The 17,309-nt window shown below is 41.7% G+C and overlaps 1 protein-coding gene across 16 annotated transcripts in view; it reads left to right on the top strand.

Moving 5' to 3' along the window:
- Positions 1 to 17,309, top strand: part of tenm4 (teneurin transmembrane protein 4) — a 1,874,213-nt gene that overhangs the window by 1,667,354 nt on the left and 189,550 nt on the right. For all 16 annotated transcript variants that reach the window (XM_062977060.1, XM_062977059.1, XM_062977071.1 and 13 more), the window contains 3 exons: positions 2,161 to 2,262; positions 5,215 to 5,409; positions 13,340 to 13,540. In XM_062977060.1, coding sequence (XP_062833130.1) covers positions 2,161 to 2,262; positions 5,215 to 5,409; positions 13,340 to 13,540 — 498 coding nt within the window. The remainder of the gene's footprint in view (positions 1 to 2,160; positions 2,263 to 5,214; positions 5,410 to 13,339; positions 13,541 to 17,309) is intronic.

Raw genomic sequence — 17,309 nt, 5'->3', positions numbered from 1 at the left:
GGGACTCATTCTGTGCAGAATTTGCACCAGAGGTTTTTTTTTTCTCCCTCTGAGAACAGCAGTTTCTATGCCAAAAAGAAGAAGAATTTTTTGCACACAAAGTACCATAATTTTGGGGCAGAAGAAATGTTTCTTATACAAAAAGTGCTGTTTTCTGAGCAAAAACAAAACAAAACAAAACTTTCTGATGTACATTTTCATCAGAATTTCCCAACACCTAAAAAATGTTTTGATAAACTTTGACGTTCAAATACCTTGGTGCTATAAACTTGGATACAGACTGTAGTCAAGAAATAAGAAAAATACTAAAATTTGGAAAAGCAGCTATGACTGAAGGAAATAAGATTCTCAAGTGTAAAGACAGATTATTCAGTACTAAAGCCAAAATTGTTGAGGACATAATATTTCCAATTCCTTTGCATACATTTTAAAACCAGAAGCAAGAAAGATGTTTGGGAAAAAACTATTTTGTTTGTTGTGGTCAGATCATTGCATACATTTTCAGTCTAAATTATTCTTACGATTTTAAATTGTTGTAAATTGTTTGACATGGTTTTGTCGTATGCCTACTGAAGAATCATTGGATACAAACATTTGAATGAATAAAAATCTCACTACAAACAAAGTTTCCTAAACTGAAGTTTTCTGACAATGGACATTCACTTCGGCGATCCCTCGTTTTCTAAGTTTGATGGCCTTCCAAGTATAGTGTCTTGGCAGTGAGTACGTAAGTGACTGTGGAGCCCTATTCTTGATCCGCATGTTCTTCCACAGTGAGGACATCAGTTTTCAGGTGGAAGGTGGTACCACTCAGGGTTGACTTGACGTGCCTTCCTCTTGACACGTTTCTCTCTTTTGCCCTCCATCCGGCCCTCTTCAATTCCACAGCATTGCTGGTCACAGCTGACCTCCAGCTCAAGGGCCAGGGCTTCCCAGTTCTCAGTGTCTATGCAACAGTTTTTAGGTTAGCTCTAAGCCCATCTTTAAATCTCTTCTCCTGTCCACCATAATTTCATTTTCCGTTCTTGAGTTGGGAGTAGAGTAACTGCTTTGGGAGATGGTGATTGGGCATTTGGACAAAGTGGCCAGTCCACCGGAGTTGATGGCATAGAAGCAATACTTCGATGCTAGTGGTCTTTGCTTCTTCCAGCACACTGACATTTGTCCTCCTGTCTTCCCAGGAGATTTGCAGGATTTTTTGGAGGCAACACTGATTGAATCTTTCCAGGGGTTGAGTGTAATGTCTGTAGACAGTCCACGTTTCGCAGACCTATAGCATGGTTGGGAGGACAATAGCTTTAAAAACAAGCACTTTGGTCTCCCTACAGATATCTTGATCTTCAAACACTCTCTGATTTATTCAGGAAAATGCTGCACTAGCAGAGCTCAGGCGATGTTGTATTTCAGTGTCAATGTTTACTTCTTTGGAGGCTTTTAAGCAGAGGCTGGATGTCCACCTGTCAGGGGTAGTTTGAATGCGATTTTCCAGCTTCTTAGCAGAGGGTTGGACTGGATGGCCCATGAGGTCTCTTCCTACTCTATGATTCTATGATTCCTGGTGGCTGCCAAGGTAGCGGAAATGGTTCACATTTTCTAATGTTATGATTTTGGACATACTACAAGATGATAGGTCTTGTTGGAAGAGATGATAAGGTTCAGAAAGGTTGAAGGTAGTAAGGTAAAGAGGAAAAGCACATTACAGATGGATTGATTCATGGAAACCACAATCTTGAATTTGCAAGACCTGAGCGATGTAGTTGTTGACTGCAGATCTTGGAAGTCTCATTCATAACATGCATCATCTTGAATTGATGTTGACTTGACAAAATAAATAAATAAGAAATATGTTGATATGCTTATATAAAGGGATATTGATCTAATGTTATAAGAAACTTAGTTCTAAACCTCTCAGAAAGCTTTTGCTATGTGGCAGAATATAACTATTTTTAAATATAAGAAGACAATCAGTATTTGTTGAGCTTCCCATTCTGTAGGACCTCAAGTCTTCTGATAAATTTCTGCCGAGACCACAACCACAAGTCAGACCTTGTGTATGCAATGGATGTCTTAAGCCCTGTTCTTTTATACTCACTGTTGTTGTGTTTTGACCTTTACATCATTCCTCCTCATTTCAATTTCATTCTCTGTTTCTTTCCTTAGAATCGGTGGATAATTGCCCCAGCAACTGCTATGGGAATGGCGACTGTATTTCTGGGACCTGCCATTGTTTTCTTGGTTTTCTGGGCCCAGACTGTGGCCGAGGTAGGATGTTTGTTGTTATTGTAAAATGGGATTTTGTAACCATGCAAAGCTTGGTTTTTAGCTTAACTCTCTTTATATTGCTACCCCAATAGTGACTCAGAAAGAGCTAGAAGTGCATCTTATGGAAGAGCACATTTGTACAATCCATGCTGAACAAAGAACTTGGTGCATTACAGTCTGGAGAAGTTCCTTTCTGAAAATTCAAACTATCATCTGCTACTTCTAAGCTCATTCCTTTTCCAGGAAACATTCTAGTTCTGAAACAGTGGTTTCAACAGCTATCATTAAGACCACAGCATTTCTGGAAAGTGTCTGATAATCTGTTTTAGCAAACTGTTTGCATTTGGACGTGATGCATTTTATCATTACGGGAACAAGCTGCTTGAAGCCTTGGCTCTCGCATGTACCACTGCTCCCATGCCATCCCCTCCTCTCAGCTGGCACAGCCGCAGGGAGGAGAGCAGAAGCTTACAATTTTATTAGCTGCAGCTTGTCATTATGTCAAAGCCTGGACAGACTGCTAATTTAATATTGTATAAAATCAGTTTCCAGAATGCCTTCCAGGAAGTGGGCATCAGTAATACACTGCAAGTGGGGAGGCAAATGGCAGGGCACAAGAGAATGAAGTCGTCTGTGGCGGCGTCAACAGAAAAGGGGAGAACTTGGTAGAAACAAAATTACACTTCCAAACATAAGCTGGGAATTTGGTGCCTTCCAAATTGGTCAAGGTAAACTATAAGATAAGATTTGGGTGAAATGCTACAATGAGGAAGCTTCTTCATTCTTGATGGTCTCGCTGTAAAAATGAAGGAGGCTTACTTAGGTCTATAGGCCATCTTTCCAACTCAGAAATAACATTTTAGCTTTTTAGATAGAATACTTTCAACAGCAATTCAACGGTTAGGGCTCAGAAAGCTGTCACAGCAATGCTTTTGGTAGATTCAAGGCAGCAAAATCAGGAGGCTTGGGGACAATTGTGTGGACAGTTAACAAATACTGGGCGATATCTAGATCAACAAGGAGCCCGGTGGCGAAGTGTGTTAAAGCACTGAGCTGGAGACCGAAAGGTCCCAGGTTCAAACCCCGGGAGCGGTGGGAGCAGCCGCTGTTAGCTCCAGCTCCTGCCAACCTAGCAGTTCGAAAACATGCCAATGTGAGTAGATCAATAGGTAGCACTCCGGCAGGAAGGTAACGGCACTCCATGCAGTCATGCCGGCCACATGACCTTGGAGGTGTCTATGAACAATGCCGGCTCTTCGGCTTAGAAATGAAGATTAGCACAAACCCCCAGAGTCAGACATGACAGGGATTAATGTCAGGGGAAACCTTTACCTTTACCTATCTTGATCTAAATGCATGCAACCAGGTTGAAAAGGTACCCCATAAAATCCAGAGAGGGCTGGAATAAAGTGAGCCATAGTGATCCCACTCCCAAAATTGCATCATCAAAGCCCTTCCTTTCATTCATGGATAATAAATTCTGCATCAAAGGATTAGAAACCAGGTCTCACAAGGAGCAATTTAGAGGAAACTGTTTACGTTAGCTTAGAGAAGACTGAAAAGATCATGATGCTGGGGGGAAAGGAAGGAAAAAGGAAGAGAGGCCGACCAAGGGCAAGATGGATGGATGGTCTCCTTGAAGTGACTGGCTTGACCTTGAAGGAACAGGGGGCGGCGACAGCCGACAGGAAGCTCTTCCATGGGCTGGTCCATGAGGTCACGAAGAGTTGGAAGCGACTGAACAAACAAACAAAAACAACAACAACAACAAGAGAAGACTGAGAGGTCACATGATACCTGCCTTTAAAAACCTGAAGAGATGTCATGTAGAAGATGGAGCGAGCTAGGATGTTGTCTGTTGTTCCAGAGATCAAAACAAAAAAGGCATTCCACCTGAACATTCGGAAAAACCTCTTGGCCATAAGAGCTATTCAGCATACAATAGGGATGCAAACACTTGATTCATATTCATATCATGAGCTTATTGGTCTTAAAATTGTTGTTGTACGGCTATATTGAGTCATGGTATGTACTTTTGGAGGAGACATACTATCAGTGGTAATGTTAATGATTGGGGACTTCCCTATACAGTAGAGTCTCACTTATCCAAGCTAAACAGGCTGGCAGAACCTTGGATAAGCGAACATCTTGGATAATAAGGAGGGATTAAGGAAAAGTCTATTAAACATCAAATTAGGTTATGATTTTACAAATTAAGCACCAAAACATCATGTTATACAACAAATTTGACAGAAAAAGTAGTTCAATACGCAGTAATGTTATGTTACTGTATTTACGAATTTAGACCCAAAATATCATGATATATTGAAAACATTGACTACAAAATGCCTTGGATAATCCAGAACCTTGGATAAGCGAGTCTTGGATAAGTGAGACTCTACTGTACTTACATTTCATGTATGCTGGATGGCCCACCTTTGTGTCCCACGAGTCAGAGTACAATAAAGTGGGAAGACATGTGGGAGGTCCTTCTCTTCAGTGGCAGCCTGTGGTCATGGAATACCCTCCCCTTGTAGCAACAATTGGCATGAACACTAGTATTGTCCCAGTGCCAAGGGAAATGATTTTTTTTTACCAAAGCATTTGGGTCCTAATGTATTTCATCCACATCTGCAACTGTGCATTCTTTACTGTGTTATAAACTGTTCCGACTGGTCTTGTTTTAAGTTGTCAGTTTCTTTAATGGTTTTAGCTGTTTAAAGGATTTTATTTTATGGTTTTAAATGGCTCAAATTGCTTTAAATTGCTGAAATCTTCGTTGCTTAAAATTATTTTAAATGTCTCAGATTTAAATTGATTTTATTGTATTTCGCCCTGAGAGCTTTAGATAGAGGGCAAAATAGAAATATTCTGATAAAGATAGAGATAATATATTCTAGACTCCAATATGGCAAGATTTCATGTTCTTTTCCCTCTTACGTTCTGTTGCAGCATCGTGCCCTGTGTTGTGTAGTGGAAATGGGCAGTACATGAAAGGGCGGTGTTTATGCCACAGCGGATGGAAAGGGGCCGAGTGTGACGTTCCGACCAACCAGTGCATCGATATCTCTTGCAGTAGTCACGGCACTTGCATCATGGGGACCTGTATCTGCAACCCAGGGTACAAGGGAGAGAGCTGCGAAGAAGGTATTCCTGAGCACCATTCAGTTCTACCTTTCTTCTTTCCTTGCCATTTCCCTTCTACAGGCAAAGGGGCCCTGTGGCGATTATTCAGTCTATCCTATGAGTATAAGTCTAGAAATGTTAGTTTAAAATCAACACCCAAACCAGGATCAACTTATCCATGGGTCAATGTAAGAATATTCTTCTTCATATGTGTGTGTGTATGTGTGTGTGTATTCTTGTTTACTGTGGTAAGCAATGTATAAGTGTCAGCCTATATGAAGAAGAAGTATGTGTAAAATAAAGGGGCCAATTATTTTTCCTTTTTAAAAAATGATATGTATATTAACACAAAATGTTTTTATTACACAAAGCAGCATCTAAGGAAAAATACTGGGGAATACAAATGAGCTCCATCTTCTTAACTATCAGTTATACTTTCCAAAAGCCCTAAACTTCCTCAATAAATGAAGTTCTTAATCGGCATCTACAATAAAAATATCTATCTCTACTCATTCTTGAAACTTAAAACTGATATCATCCTCCAACAACGAGGTTTCAATAAGACTGCTTTCCTGTTCCGTCTCCCAGGGGTTTGATTTTACAAGTTGCCCATAGTTGTAGGAATAGCACCTGTTTGCATTTCTTCCAGGGCTGTTCATTAACAGAGGTTTGCAACCAGCATGCAGGCCTTTGCTGCTTCCAGTTTGCAAAGCGTTGCTGTTTTCAGCTTGCAAGTATATTTTTCTGTTCTGGAGACCGCCCCTTTTCCTGGGGAAAGAAGACTCCATTTTGAAAAGCCTCTTGCCTTCTAGACAGAAGAAAAAAGAACTTAGATGTGCTTGAGTGTCCAAGCCAGGCCAACTCAGACAAGGCCATTGTGAGTACTGACGTGCCTTTAAAACCAGTGCCAAGCATAGATAGGGAAAGACCTGTTCTTTCTAAAAATAGTAGCTTAGCACTGGGGCAGAGAACATCTCCAGATTTCTTTGTCACTGGAAGAAGCCCTACCAACTTCCCCTCAAAAACTAGCTTTGAGCTTAGATAGTTATAGACCTTTTTGATAGCAGCTCAGGGCTAGGGTAAAGAGGATCTCAGGATCTCTTCGCCTTTGGTGGAAGTTAACCCAGCAACTAAAGGGGAAAAGCAAGAAAGGAACATCTGCAAGGTTTTATAAGTTGACTGTTTTTATTTGAAACCTTAACTACGTGTGCCAAGTCTGCCAAGGACTTTGTGAAAATAAAATTTTGTTTGATTGTTCTACTTGAAGTGCCTTTGGTTACTGGGATTTCCAGAGCTTCTAAGTAAGGCCCCCGCAGTTCACCTGGGCAAAGGAAGAAGCACATCTTAAAGCTTTAAAAAGTGCCTGGGTGTGACAGCATATTTCCCTTAAGAAAGCTTTGCCATATTTGTGCCTTGAAATGAGTGCCACTTTGGAATCTAATATGTCTTTTCAAAAGCCCTTGCTTAGACCTCTTTCAGTTCTCCATTGGGCATGAAACAAACAAACAAATATTGTAGCATTTTGCCTTGTTTTACATTCATTTCCATGTATTTTCGGTGCTGTGTTTTTTTTTTCCTCCTCCTTTTGTTTATGTTGGGATAAAAATCCCTGTTATGGTTGTGAGTGAATATAACTGTTTTTTAATGCCGGCTCTTCATTATCGCAAAGCACTGTACTAAACAGCTCTCGGGGCGACAGTGACAGACAGATGAGCGACTGTCGGCAAAATGTCCATCAGTCAGCTGTCAGCAAACATGGCACGCTATAAAACAGACAGGTCTGCGGTTGCAAATGGCAACCCTTTATAGAGGTCCCTCTCATTTGTGCCGTGTACATTGGCTCTTGACGTTAAGGATGGAGAAGGAATTTGCATTAATCAAACTGCTTTGCAGATTTATCCAGTTCACGGCCTATCAGCTAAAGGGTGCATGTAGCTTTCAGTTTACCATCACTAGGGAAGAGAAAGAAGAACATGTGGATTCATTCATTCATATTTCCCCCTACTTTGAATGATTATACAAATAACAGGGCCTGAAATGTGTATCTTTGTAAAATGTGCCCAAGCAGACTTTAGAGTGAATGAGGAAAATGCAAGCGAAGATGGTTACATAAAAGCTGTTTGCCCGTTAGGCAAAGAAGGAGCAAAAGAGATGTAAATTTCCATGCCCCATTGATAAGGCCTTGCCCGCAAACACAAACAAGGACGGGAAGAAAATAGAGGCGCAATTCAGAGAAATATAACAAAAGGAAACGCTTCCTTTGCTATCAGAGCTTTCTTTTTCTTTTAAAATACAGTAATCCGTCAGCATTTGTGAGTTTGGCTTTTGTGGATTTGGTTTCCTTGGATTTGATTAAAATGTTCTCTGGAGCAATCTTTGCATCCTCAGCATGACTCACCTTTCCATTGTGATTTCATGGTCAGTTTCCAGCAAAAGCTGACCATAGAATCATACTGCGACAATAAAAAGAAACAATTACAACAAAAGAGAAGTAAAAATACATACCCTATAATCCTTGTTTGTGGTGGTGGTTTGTTATATGCCACAGAATTTTCATGATGAGATGGATTGAGAAGGGCTTGCCATTGACTTTCTCTGAGGCTAAGAGAGTATGATTTGCCCAAGGTTACCAATTGAGTTTCCATAGATGAGTGAGGACCTGAACCCTAGTCTCCTCGGATGCAGCTCCACTGTAGAATTAATGCAGTTTGATACCACTTGGGCTCAAAATGCTCTGGATCTTGAGATTTGTAGTTTGGAGTGACACCAGACAAATAAGGTTTTTTATTGTGTCAGAAGTGAATTGAGAACATATGGCAAGTTGGTTTTGGTGTGAGAGAATCGGCCGTCTACAAAGACGTTGCCCAGGGGATGCCCGGATGTGTTACCATCCTGTGGGAGGCTTCTCTCATGTCCCCGCATTGGAAGCGGAGTGTTCCGTCTCATGTCCCATCTCACAGATTCGAATCACCGACCTTCAGGTCAGCAGTTCAGCCGACACAAGGGTTTAACCCATTGCACCACCATGGCTCCTGCAAAGAAGGTTAAAGACCTCGTGAAGCTACATCTCCCATGAATCCTTAGCATTGACACATGGCAGTCAAAGCGATGTCAAACTGCATTAAGTCTGCAGTGTAGACGTACCTGTAGAGTCCAACACTTAAACCTCTACACCAAGCTGGATCTTCTTGAAAACAAAAGATTTATTTAGGACACGTCTGCCATTGCTTTCCTCGAAGGCTAAGAGAGTATGATTCGCCCAAGGTGGTTTTTGATGGTTGATCAGGGATTCAAATCCCGGTTTCCTAGAATCTGTAGTCCAGCATTCAAACCACTATAGTTTGATGGCTTCCCCTAAATCACTGCTTCTACCTTTTTTATAGTTGCACAGTCTACAGGCAGATGCCTGAAGTTGAATTAGCCTGAAGTTGAATGAAAGATGTTCTGCTGAGCAATTAAATCTGCTCAACAGAACATCCTTGAAAATCCACCATTATTTTTGACTTTAAAAAGAAGCAGGAAAAGCAGAGCACACATTAAAGCCTTTACCACAAAGCAGGCATCCAGGCTCCATAATCCTATCCCAGGACCCTTGCCATGGCGCCAAGCGTCTAAAGCAGTGTGGCCCAGGAGGGCAAGATTAAAGTAGCCATTGTGCCTGGCGTCTGGTGAAAGGGCTCGTTTTGACATGAAAAATGGCCCTGGGATGATGATGAATGGGGTGTCCTTGCATGCTCGCATCCACTTCTATCTTCCTGGGTTAACGCTGAGGTAGCAGACCACGCTGCCTTCTGTGATGGAGACCCTCATACAGCTTACCTTCTTTTCCCCGCCGTTGGTTGGGCTTCTAGAGAGAGATGATTAATTGCCTAGCTGTAGCCCTTGTCAGTTAGCCGGCAATCTTTGTTCTCTGCGGTTGAACCATCTGCTAAGGATGTTCGGCACCAGCAGCTGCTCCCAGGCAACCCTGTCTCTCTTTCATAGCTGGCCTACAAGGACCGAGTTATGAAACTGGTGCCCTCCCTCCGAGCACTTTAGGAAGTTTCCCAGCCAGACTTCACTCTCTCTTCGGGGATCCTACAAGAGTGCTTCAATTTATGTAATAGAAATGTAACCTCATATACATCAGAGTAACACTGAATCACCGGCTTATAAATAGGTAGGAGTCTGATGAACCATTTTGACTATTATTTTATTTATTTTATTTACAGTATTTATATTCCGCCCTTCTCACCCCGAAAGGAACTCAGGGCGGATCACATTGCACACATATAATAATAATAATAACAACTTTATTTTTATACCCCGCCTCTATCTCCCTAAAGGGGACTCAGGGCGGCTTACATGGGGCCAAGCCCAAATAAAAACAGTAGCAGTATAAAACACAGCAATAGACAAAAACATGCACAAATAAAAAATTTAAACATTAGACAATAAAAAATAAGAACTAATAAAAACATGGATTAAAACGGAGAGACTGTAAAAGTAGACTGGGTAAGATGCACCATATAAATATTGTAAACATATAAGGCAAACATTCAATGTCATAACATAGAACGGAGACAGAGACAAGACGCAGGCACGGGCTGGCCTCGAACTCATGACCTCTTGGTCAGAGTGATTTGTTGCAGTTGGCTGCTATGCAGCCTGCGCCACAGCCCGGACTATTGCAAACACAGTTTGTTTGGAATACCCCATATATACACCTCTCTCTATATATATATATAGGGCTGGGCTGTGGCGCAGCTGGTAAGTAGATAACTGCAATAAATCACTACTGACCGAGAGATCATGAGTTCGAAGCCAGCCCAGGTTGGATTGAGCACCCCACCATTAAAAATAGCCTAGCTTGTTAGTGACCTAAGCAACCCGAAAGATAGTTGCATCTATCAAGTAGGAAATCTAGGTACCGTTTATGCGGGGAGGCTAATTTAACTAATTAAATTAGACACCATAAAAGACACCATAAAAATCATCCAGCAGCATGCAGAAGAATGAAGAAGTAATACCTCAAGGAATCGGTGTCACAAGTGGACGGTGAAGCAGCAGCTCCCCCTGTGGCCGAAATCGAGCATACCCTCATGAAGCCAGAAGCTGGAAAATGTTAAATTGCCTCTGTGTCTTTGTCTCTGTCTGTATGTCTAATGGCATTGAATATTTGCCATGTATATGTACATTGTGATCCGCCCTGAGTCCCCTTTGGGGTAAGAAGGGCGGAATATTAATACTGTAAATAAATCAATCAATAAATATATTCATGTATATGTCGATATCATGTACAGAATCATAGAATTGTAGAGCTAGAAGAGGCAACAAGGGTAATCCAGGCCAACCCCCAGTCATTCAGAGAAATACAATTAAAGCACTTCCGACAGATGGCCATCCAGCTCCGCTTATAAACCTCTGGAGAAGGTGATTCCATCACATTCCAAGTTCTTCCTACTCTTTCGGTGGAATCTCTTTTCCTGCAATTCAAAATAACTGCTCTTATCCTTAGTCTCTGGAGCAGCAAAAAGCAAGCTTGACCTCCTCCTCAATGTGACATCATTTCAAATATTTAAACATATTAAATTACATTTAAATATAAGTCAAGGGTGAATTTGAGGACCAAAATTGTGGATTTTGATATTATTCATAGATCATTTATTTATTTATTTATTTATTTATTTGCCATATTTATATTCCACCTTTCTCAACCCCTGGGGGGACTCAAGGCGGCTTACAAACGGCACTACGTACTGCCTACAGCATAAAACATGGGGAAAATTACATTAAAATTAAAATAAGCATACATAAAAACATATTTAAATACAATCAAAAGTTAAGACACCGCATCCAAAAAAGCAGGGTCTAAGGCAGATTCAGAATCAATTGCATTATATGTTGAGATGGAATGAGTTAAGGATGGAGTAAGATTTTGCCTTTCACCATTTTGCTCAAAGAAGGAGGCAGATCGTTTCTCCATACAAGTTAAGTACAGTGCTCACATTATTCCAAGGACAGCTGATCTATCTAACAGACCCACCCTCACAGAGGCCTGCAAGCTGCCCCAAAAATATTTACCCAATCAGTTTGTTACTGATACACTCTGCATATTATTATTATTATTATTATTATTATTATTATTATCATCATCATCATCATTATTATATTATATTCCAAACATGGATCAATCAGGGCCAACTTACACCGCCCAACAAAGGATTCCTCCAGGCAATAAGCGGCCAGACCTTGAAGCTAAAAGGCTATTCAGTTCTAATCAAGTTGGCCAATTAAAACATTCACACCTGCCTCAAAGAGACAAGAGTTCTTTCTCCCACCCTGGACGTTGCACAGATATATAAGCCCCACTTGACTAGTTTCCGACATACCTCACAACCTCTGAGGATGCTTGCCTTAGATGCGAGTGAAACATCAGGAAAGAATGCTTCTGGAACATGGCCATACGGTCTGGAAAACTCATAGCAACCCAATTATATTTATTTATAATCCACTTTATCTCCCCAAAGGGAAAATTATACAGAGTGCTGTTGGACAAACCCATTATCCTGAAAATCTATCCTTTACCCACTTCCATAGGAAGAGAAGTAAAGCAGAGGCTGATAGAGTTTACAAAGTGATTTCCCTATACATTCTATAGCAATCATAATTTTTGAGGACATAGGAGTTGAATGCTGTTCTGAACGTCTAAGAGACCTGGATTCAAATCTTCATTAATCACAGAAACCCTTCAAATAATCTTGGGCAAGTCAAATTCTCTGAGACCAAGTGAATGGCAATGGCATTAAAGTGGTATAGCAGGGTTGCAATGAGTCAGTCAACTTGAAAAAAAATGGAAAACTTTGAAATGTTATGATGTGGATCCTTGTGGTCTCAAATATTTCCCAAGGTGGTTGCAAGCTAGAAACAGGAGTAATGCGGCATCACTGTTTTCAGTCATGGCGGGAGCAGTACATTGGAGGAACCCGCAAGAGGAGAATGGGCTTGGACCCCTCCAGAGATGCTGTGCTGTCGCGCCTGGGGCTATAACTCTTAGCGAAAGAGGCATGGACGTGACATCTTTCCCCAGGGGATTGCTTCTTGCCCTCCTTTAGGGAAACAGGAACTCCCAAGGACCAAAACACTGTAGATAACTTAAAACTGGTTTTATTGTTTCAAAAGGTTATCCCTTTAAGGCAATAAGCTGGAAGTTTCAAAGGGGTAAAAAGGAAAATATATATTACAGTCTCTGGTTGTCTTGAGTCCAAGGAGCTCTGCAGCTGAGAAGCTTTTCCAGGTCCCTCTTTCTCAATGGCTGTGAATGCCGGAGCAATCCTCAGCCTCAGTCCAAATGGCCTATGTTTAAAGACACAGAGTCTTCCTCTGGTGCCAAAGAACTGATCTGAAGGCGCTTGAGACTCCTCAATGTCGTCCAGGTTGGTCCTGAACATGAAGCATAAGTCTCAAGGGTAAGAACCTCAGAATTGGTGCTGAGGGATAACTTAATCAAGGGCTTTTAGAGCCAAGTCCCTCTCTCACATCCATCTGATAGAAAGCTTGATAGTGGAATGAAAAAGGAAACACCGACCCACTCCAGGAAAGGGTGGAGTCAAACAATTGAGCTGAGGGAGCAATATAACTGGTGCAAACAACATTGATTGACAGCTATAAATAACCAATCAATCCAACTACATTTACAGGGTAAAGGCAAAATCAGGCATGATACAATTCAGATCTTGCAACTTACAGTTCGACATATAGATGGCGCCACTCGCGCCGTCACAGATGCCCACTCTTGATCTAGAAGGCCATGTGATTTCTACCCATGCTTTAACTAAATGGCTTGGGAACAATTTGAGACCACAGAGATCCAAATCTTACATGAAGGTCCAAGGTCAACCATGATGATGAAGTCACAAGTATGGAATCAGGTTTATCTTTGCATACATATTTTGTTTTCTTTCCTTTGCAGTGGATTGCATGGACCCCACCTGCTCAGGGCGTGGTGTGTGTGTCCGAGGAGAGTGCCACTGCTCTGTCGGCTGGGGAGGAACAAACTGCGAGACGCCGAGAGCGACCTGCCTGGACCAGTGCTCTGGCCATGGCACCTTTGTGCCTGAAACTGGCCTGTGCACTTGTGATCCCAGCTGGACTGGACACGACTGTTCGATTGGTAACGTACCAGTTTCTTTCCTTTTCTTTATCCCTTCTTTGGGCAATCTGAATATTTCTGTTTTTTGTGTATTTATTGGTCTGATATGCCTCAGATCCTTCCATGATCTTCTAGCAAACTGGCATGTAGTTTGTATTTGAGCAAAAATGCTATGCGATTTATCAGGATTTTATCACATGGGATTTCACCGTGTTCATGTAACCAAACGTGATGGTCCAGTGCTGTGTGGACCCCACTATTTGATTTGTCTCCCTGCCATGTGATTTTACCATTATTTATGAGCCCCCCCCCCCCAGTGACACAGCGTGTTAAAGCGCTGAGCTGCTGAACTTGCAGACCAAAAGGTCACAGGTTCGAATCCAGAGAGCAGAGTGAGCACCCACTGTTAGCCCCAGCTTCTGCCAACCTAGCAGTTTGAAAACATGCAAATGTGAGTAGATCAATAGGTACTGCTCTGGCGGGAAGGTAACGCCGCTCCATGCAGTCATGCTGGCCACATGACCTTGGAGGTGTCTATGGACAACGCTGGCTCTTTGGCTTAGAAAAGGAGATGAGCACCAACCCCCAGAGTTGGACAGGACTGGACTTAACGTCAGGGGGAAACCTTTACCTTTACCTATGGGTACAATCTTCAATAGCTGCTTATTCCACTACATTTATATTACTTATTTTAATGGGTCCCTTTCCACTTCTGTGCCAGCAGCCACATGATATCAGTGGGTGAGATCCTCCTCTGCTCTCTCCCCCTTCCTATTCCCAAGGTTTGCTTTTCCTAATTTATATCTTTTTAGTGATGAAATTGCACAATCACACTAAGAATAAAAAATACATAATTTTCAAAATTAAATGAACCACAAAACATGCTGGGTAAGAAGTAGTGCAGGAAGGTGGAGCTATGATGAGTGTGTGGAAGACTGATTGGGCGAACACAGATTAGTCAACTTGTGTGATTGTGGTAATGCAGGGAGGCACAATATTGAATGTGCTCAATTTTGTATGTATCCCATTATCTACCCTAATGCTACTGTTGTCGAACAGTGGATTGGTTTGATAAAGGCCTGGGCTGTGGCGCAGGCTGGAGAGCAAGCCAGCTGAATCCAGCTGCAATGAATCACTCTGACCAGGAGGTCATGAGTTTGAGGCCCGCTCGGAGCCTATGTTTGTCTTGTCTTTGTTCTATATTAAAAGGCATTGAATGTTTGCCTATATGTGTAATGTGATCCGCCCTGAGTCCCCTTCGGGGTGAGAAGGCCGGAATATAAATGCTGTAAATAAATAAATAAATAAAGTCCATAAATGTTAGCTCTGCTTCAAAAATGGGAGAGAAATATGTAGATATACATCACATTTTAATGCTTGATGGAGCAATATAAGCGGGGAGGATGGGCTCAATACTGGTTGGCCCTACTCCATCAGTCAACAACAACCCGAATGCAGTTGGTCAAGTGATTAGAGATAAAATCTTTAAATTGATGCATCTGGCAACCTGTAAACCAATAAACAGCAGGGTTTCACTACTTGGTACCCTCTACTAAAGAGTGATCAATATTATCAACAATATCTTCAAGGCTTAATGTCCGTAGTCCTTACAAAAGCATTTACAGCCCTGCTCTTCCAAACAATGCCATCGGGCTGGCTAGAGGGAAAATCTAGAGGGATCCCTCATGCCCAACGACTTTGTATTTGTGGGTCAGGGGAAAGAGAAGATTTAATACACTATCCGTTACATTGCCCTTTGTATAATGATCCCACAGACAATTTCCTGGGAGACCTTCTGGAAGAAAGGGCAGCATGGCAACAGTCAGCAGTTACCTGTGACCTGTTGGTGGATTTTTCCAAAAATATAGCATTAAAGGTTGCCCCATTTGCAGTCACAGCCAAAAAAAATCCAAGCTATATTAGTAAAGTCTACATCGGAGGCTAGAAATGGAAATGGAGATAGTTTGGGATGACATTGTTATTGCTATCACGTCACTGCGACTGTAATTTTAAAGAGCCAGTATATAGAATACATTTTAATGTTTATATTGGAAAGTGCTTATTGTACAGTACTTTTAAAGGTTGAATATTATTTGATGTCATGGCCTATGGCTGCTGGTACAATAAACAATGCATTCATATCCCATTTTATTTGGGGATGAACTATCTTCGTAATAGAACTTGTGCTTCATACGTAGTTATTCTTCCCATATTCATATTTTAAGGCTCAAGACATAAAACAACCTGCATATTCAGCAGGTGAGATGACCTCAAGGCATTCATTTTGGATTTCTGTCTGCTCTATATTACTCCTTGTTTATGTCGGTTATGTACAGATTATAGATTCAATGAGCTTGCCCTTAACTGCTACTCCCTAGACTTTCATGAATTATGTTCCTGTCAGAGGTGAGCAAAGCACACCCTTGGGATCTCATGGAAACTCCAAGCTGTGTTTGCATCTTCAACATCTTCCCGAGTCCCTGGACTGCTGTTGTTGAAGCTCTCCAGAGCTGCAATTCACATTTAAATAGATCCTAGGGCTTTAATGCACTGTACAATATTACAAATCTCATTTTTCAAAATCATAAATGACCTTCCAGCCATCTTTATGGAGGAGAAGGTTTAGCAAGGATGCAGTTATAGGGAAGCAAAATAAGGATGTATCTTACCAGTAAGACCCCCCCTGAAATGTGAAATTTTCCTTCAGTCCCTAAATTCTCAGCATTACATAGAATAAGGACTTTGTTACACGAAGGAAGCAAACTGCATTGACACCTACTGCATAACAGCATTGCTGGTCTACCTCCTCCCTGTGATTAACTTATTTGCTGCTATTGGTAGGTAAAGCCCATCAATAACTGTCAATATCACCAAGTTCTTATCACCAAGAGTGATGGAGCAGTTCTGCTTCTGTGCCAGTATGTTGGCACTGAAGTGACCCATAGGATGGTTTGAAAACAGTCCATGTAAAAGGGATCTAGGCGTCTTAGCAAGCCACAAACATAACATGAGTCAACAGTGTGATGTGGCCTCTAAAAATCCAAAGTGATTCTTGGCTGCATCAAGAGGTGTATAGTGTCTAGATCAAAGAAGTAATGGTGCCCCTCTTTTCTGCTTTATCAGACCTCACCTGGAATACTGTGTCTAACTCTGAAACACAATTTTGACAGGGATCCGTCACCCTGACCAATTGATGAGTCAGGTCTCACCTTCTGCTCATCAGCCAGACCACTTAGGCAGTGGCGAAAGTGGCACCGACAAATGACACCTCAGTCAGCGGTTCTAAAGGCTTTATTTACAAGTTATTTACAACACTAAATACCATCACTCTCTGGACACATGTTTCCTCGGCTAGGACAAAACACGGCAGGTCCTCTCGGCCTGCCGAGTCCGTTATCAGTGCAAGCAAGCCCCTCCCTGCATTCCACAGTTCATGACCCATCCACATAGTTGAAATGGAAGTCTTGACCCATTGGCCCTCCTGGCAATCAATCAGGGCTGGCTGTAATTAACTCCTGGACTGCTGGAATGCTTGCTGGAACACATACAAACAATCAAACAGCAACAATTGATTGAACATTTCACACTATAACAACAAAAACACTAACACAATTCAAAAAAGATATTGAAAAGCTGGAATGCACCCAGATAAAGGCAACTAAAATTATCAAATGTGGGCAAAATGTCAAGAGAGAATGCTTCTGGAACATGGCCATACAGCCCGGAAAACTCACAGCAACCCAGTAAAAGAGCATGTATTCTTCCTTGCTGGTCTCTCCATGTGCTCAGA

The sequence above is a fragment of the Anolis carolinensis genome, chromosome 3 (genome assembly GCF_035594765.1).
Source record: "Anolis carolinensis isolate JA03-04 chromosome 3, rAnoCar3.1.pri, whole genome shotgun sequence".
In the NCBI taxonomy this organism is placed as follows: domain Eukaryota; kingdom Metazoa; phylum Chordata; class Lepidosauria; order Squamata; family Dactyloidae; genus Anolis; species Anolis carolinensis.
This window is presented reverse-complemented; position numbering and strand designations above follow the sequence as displayed.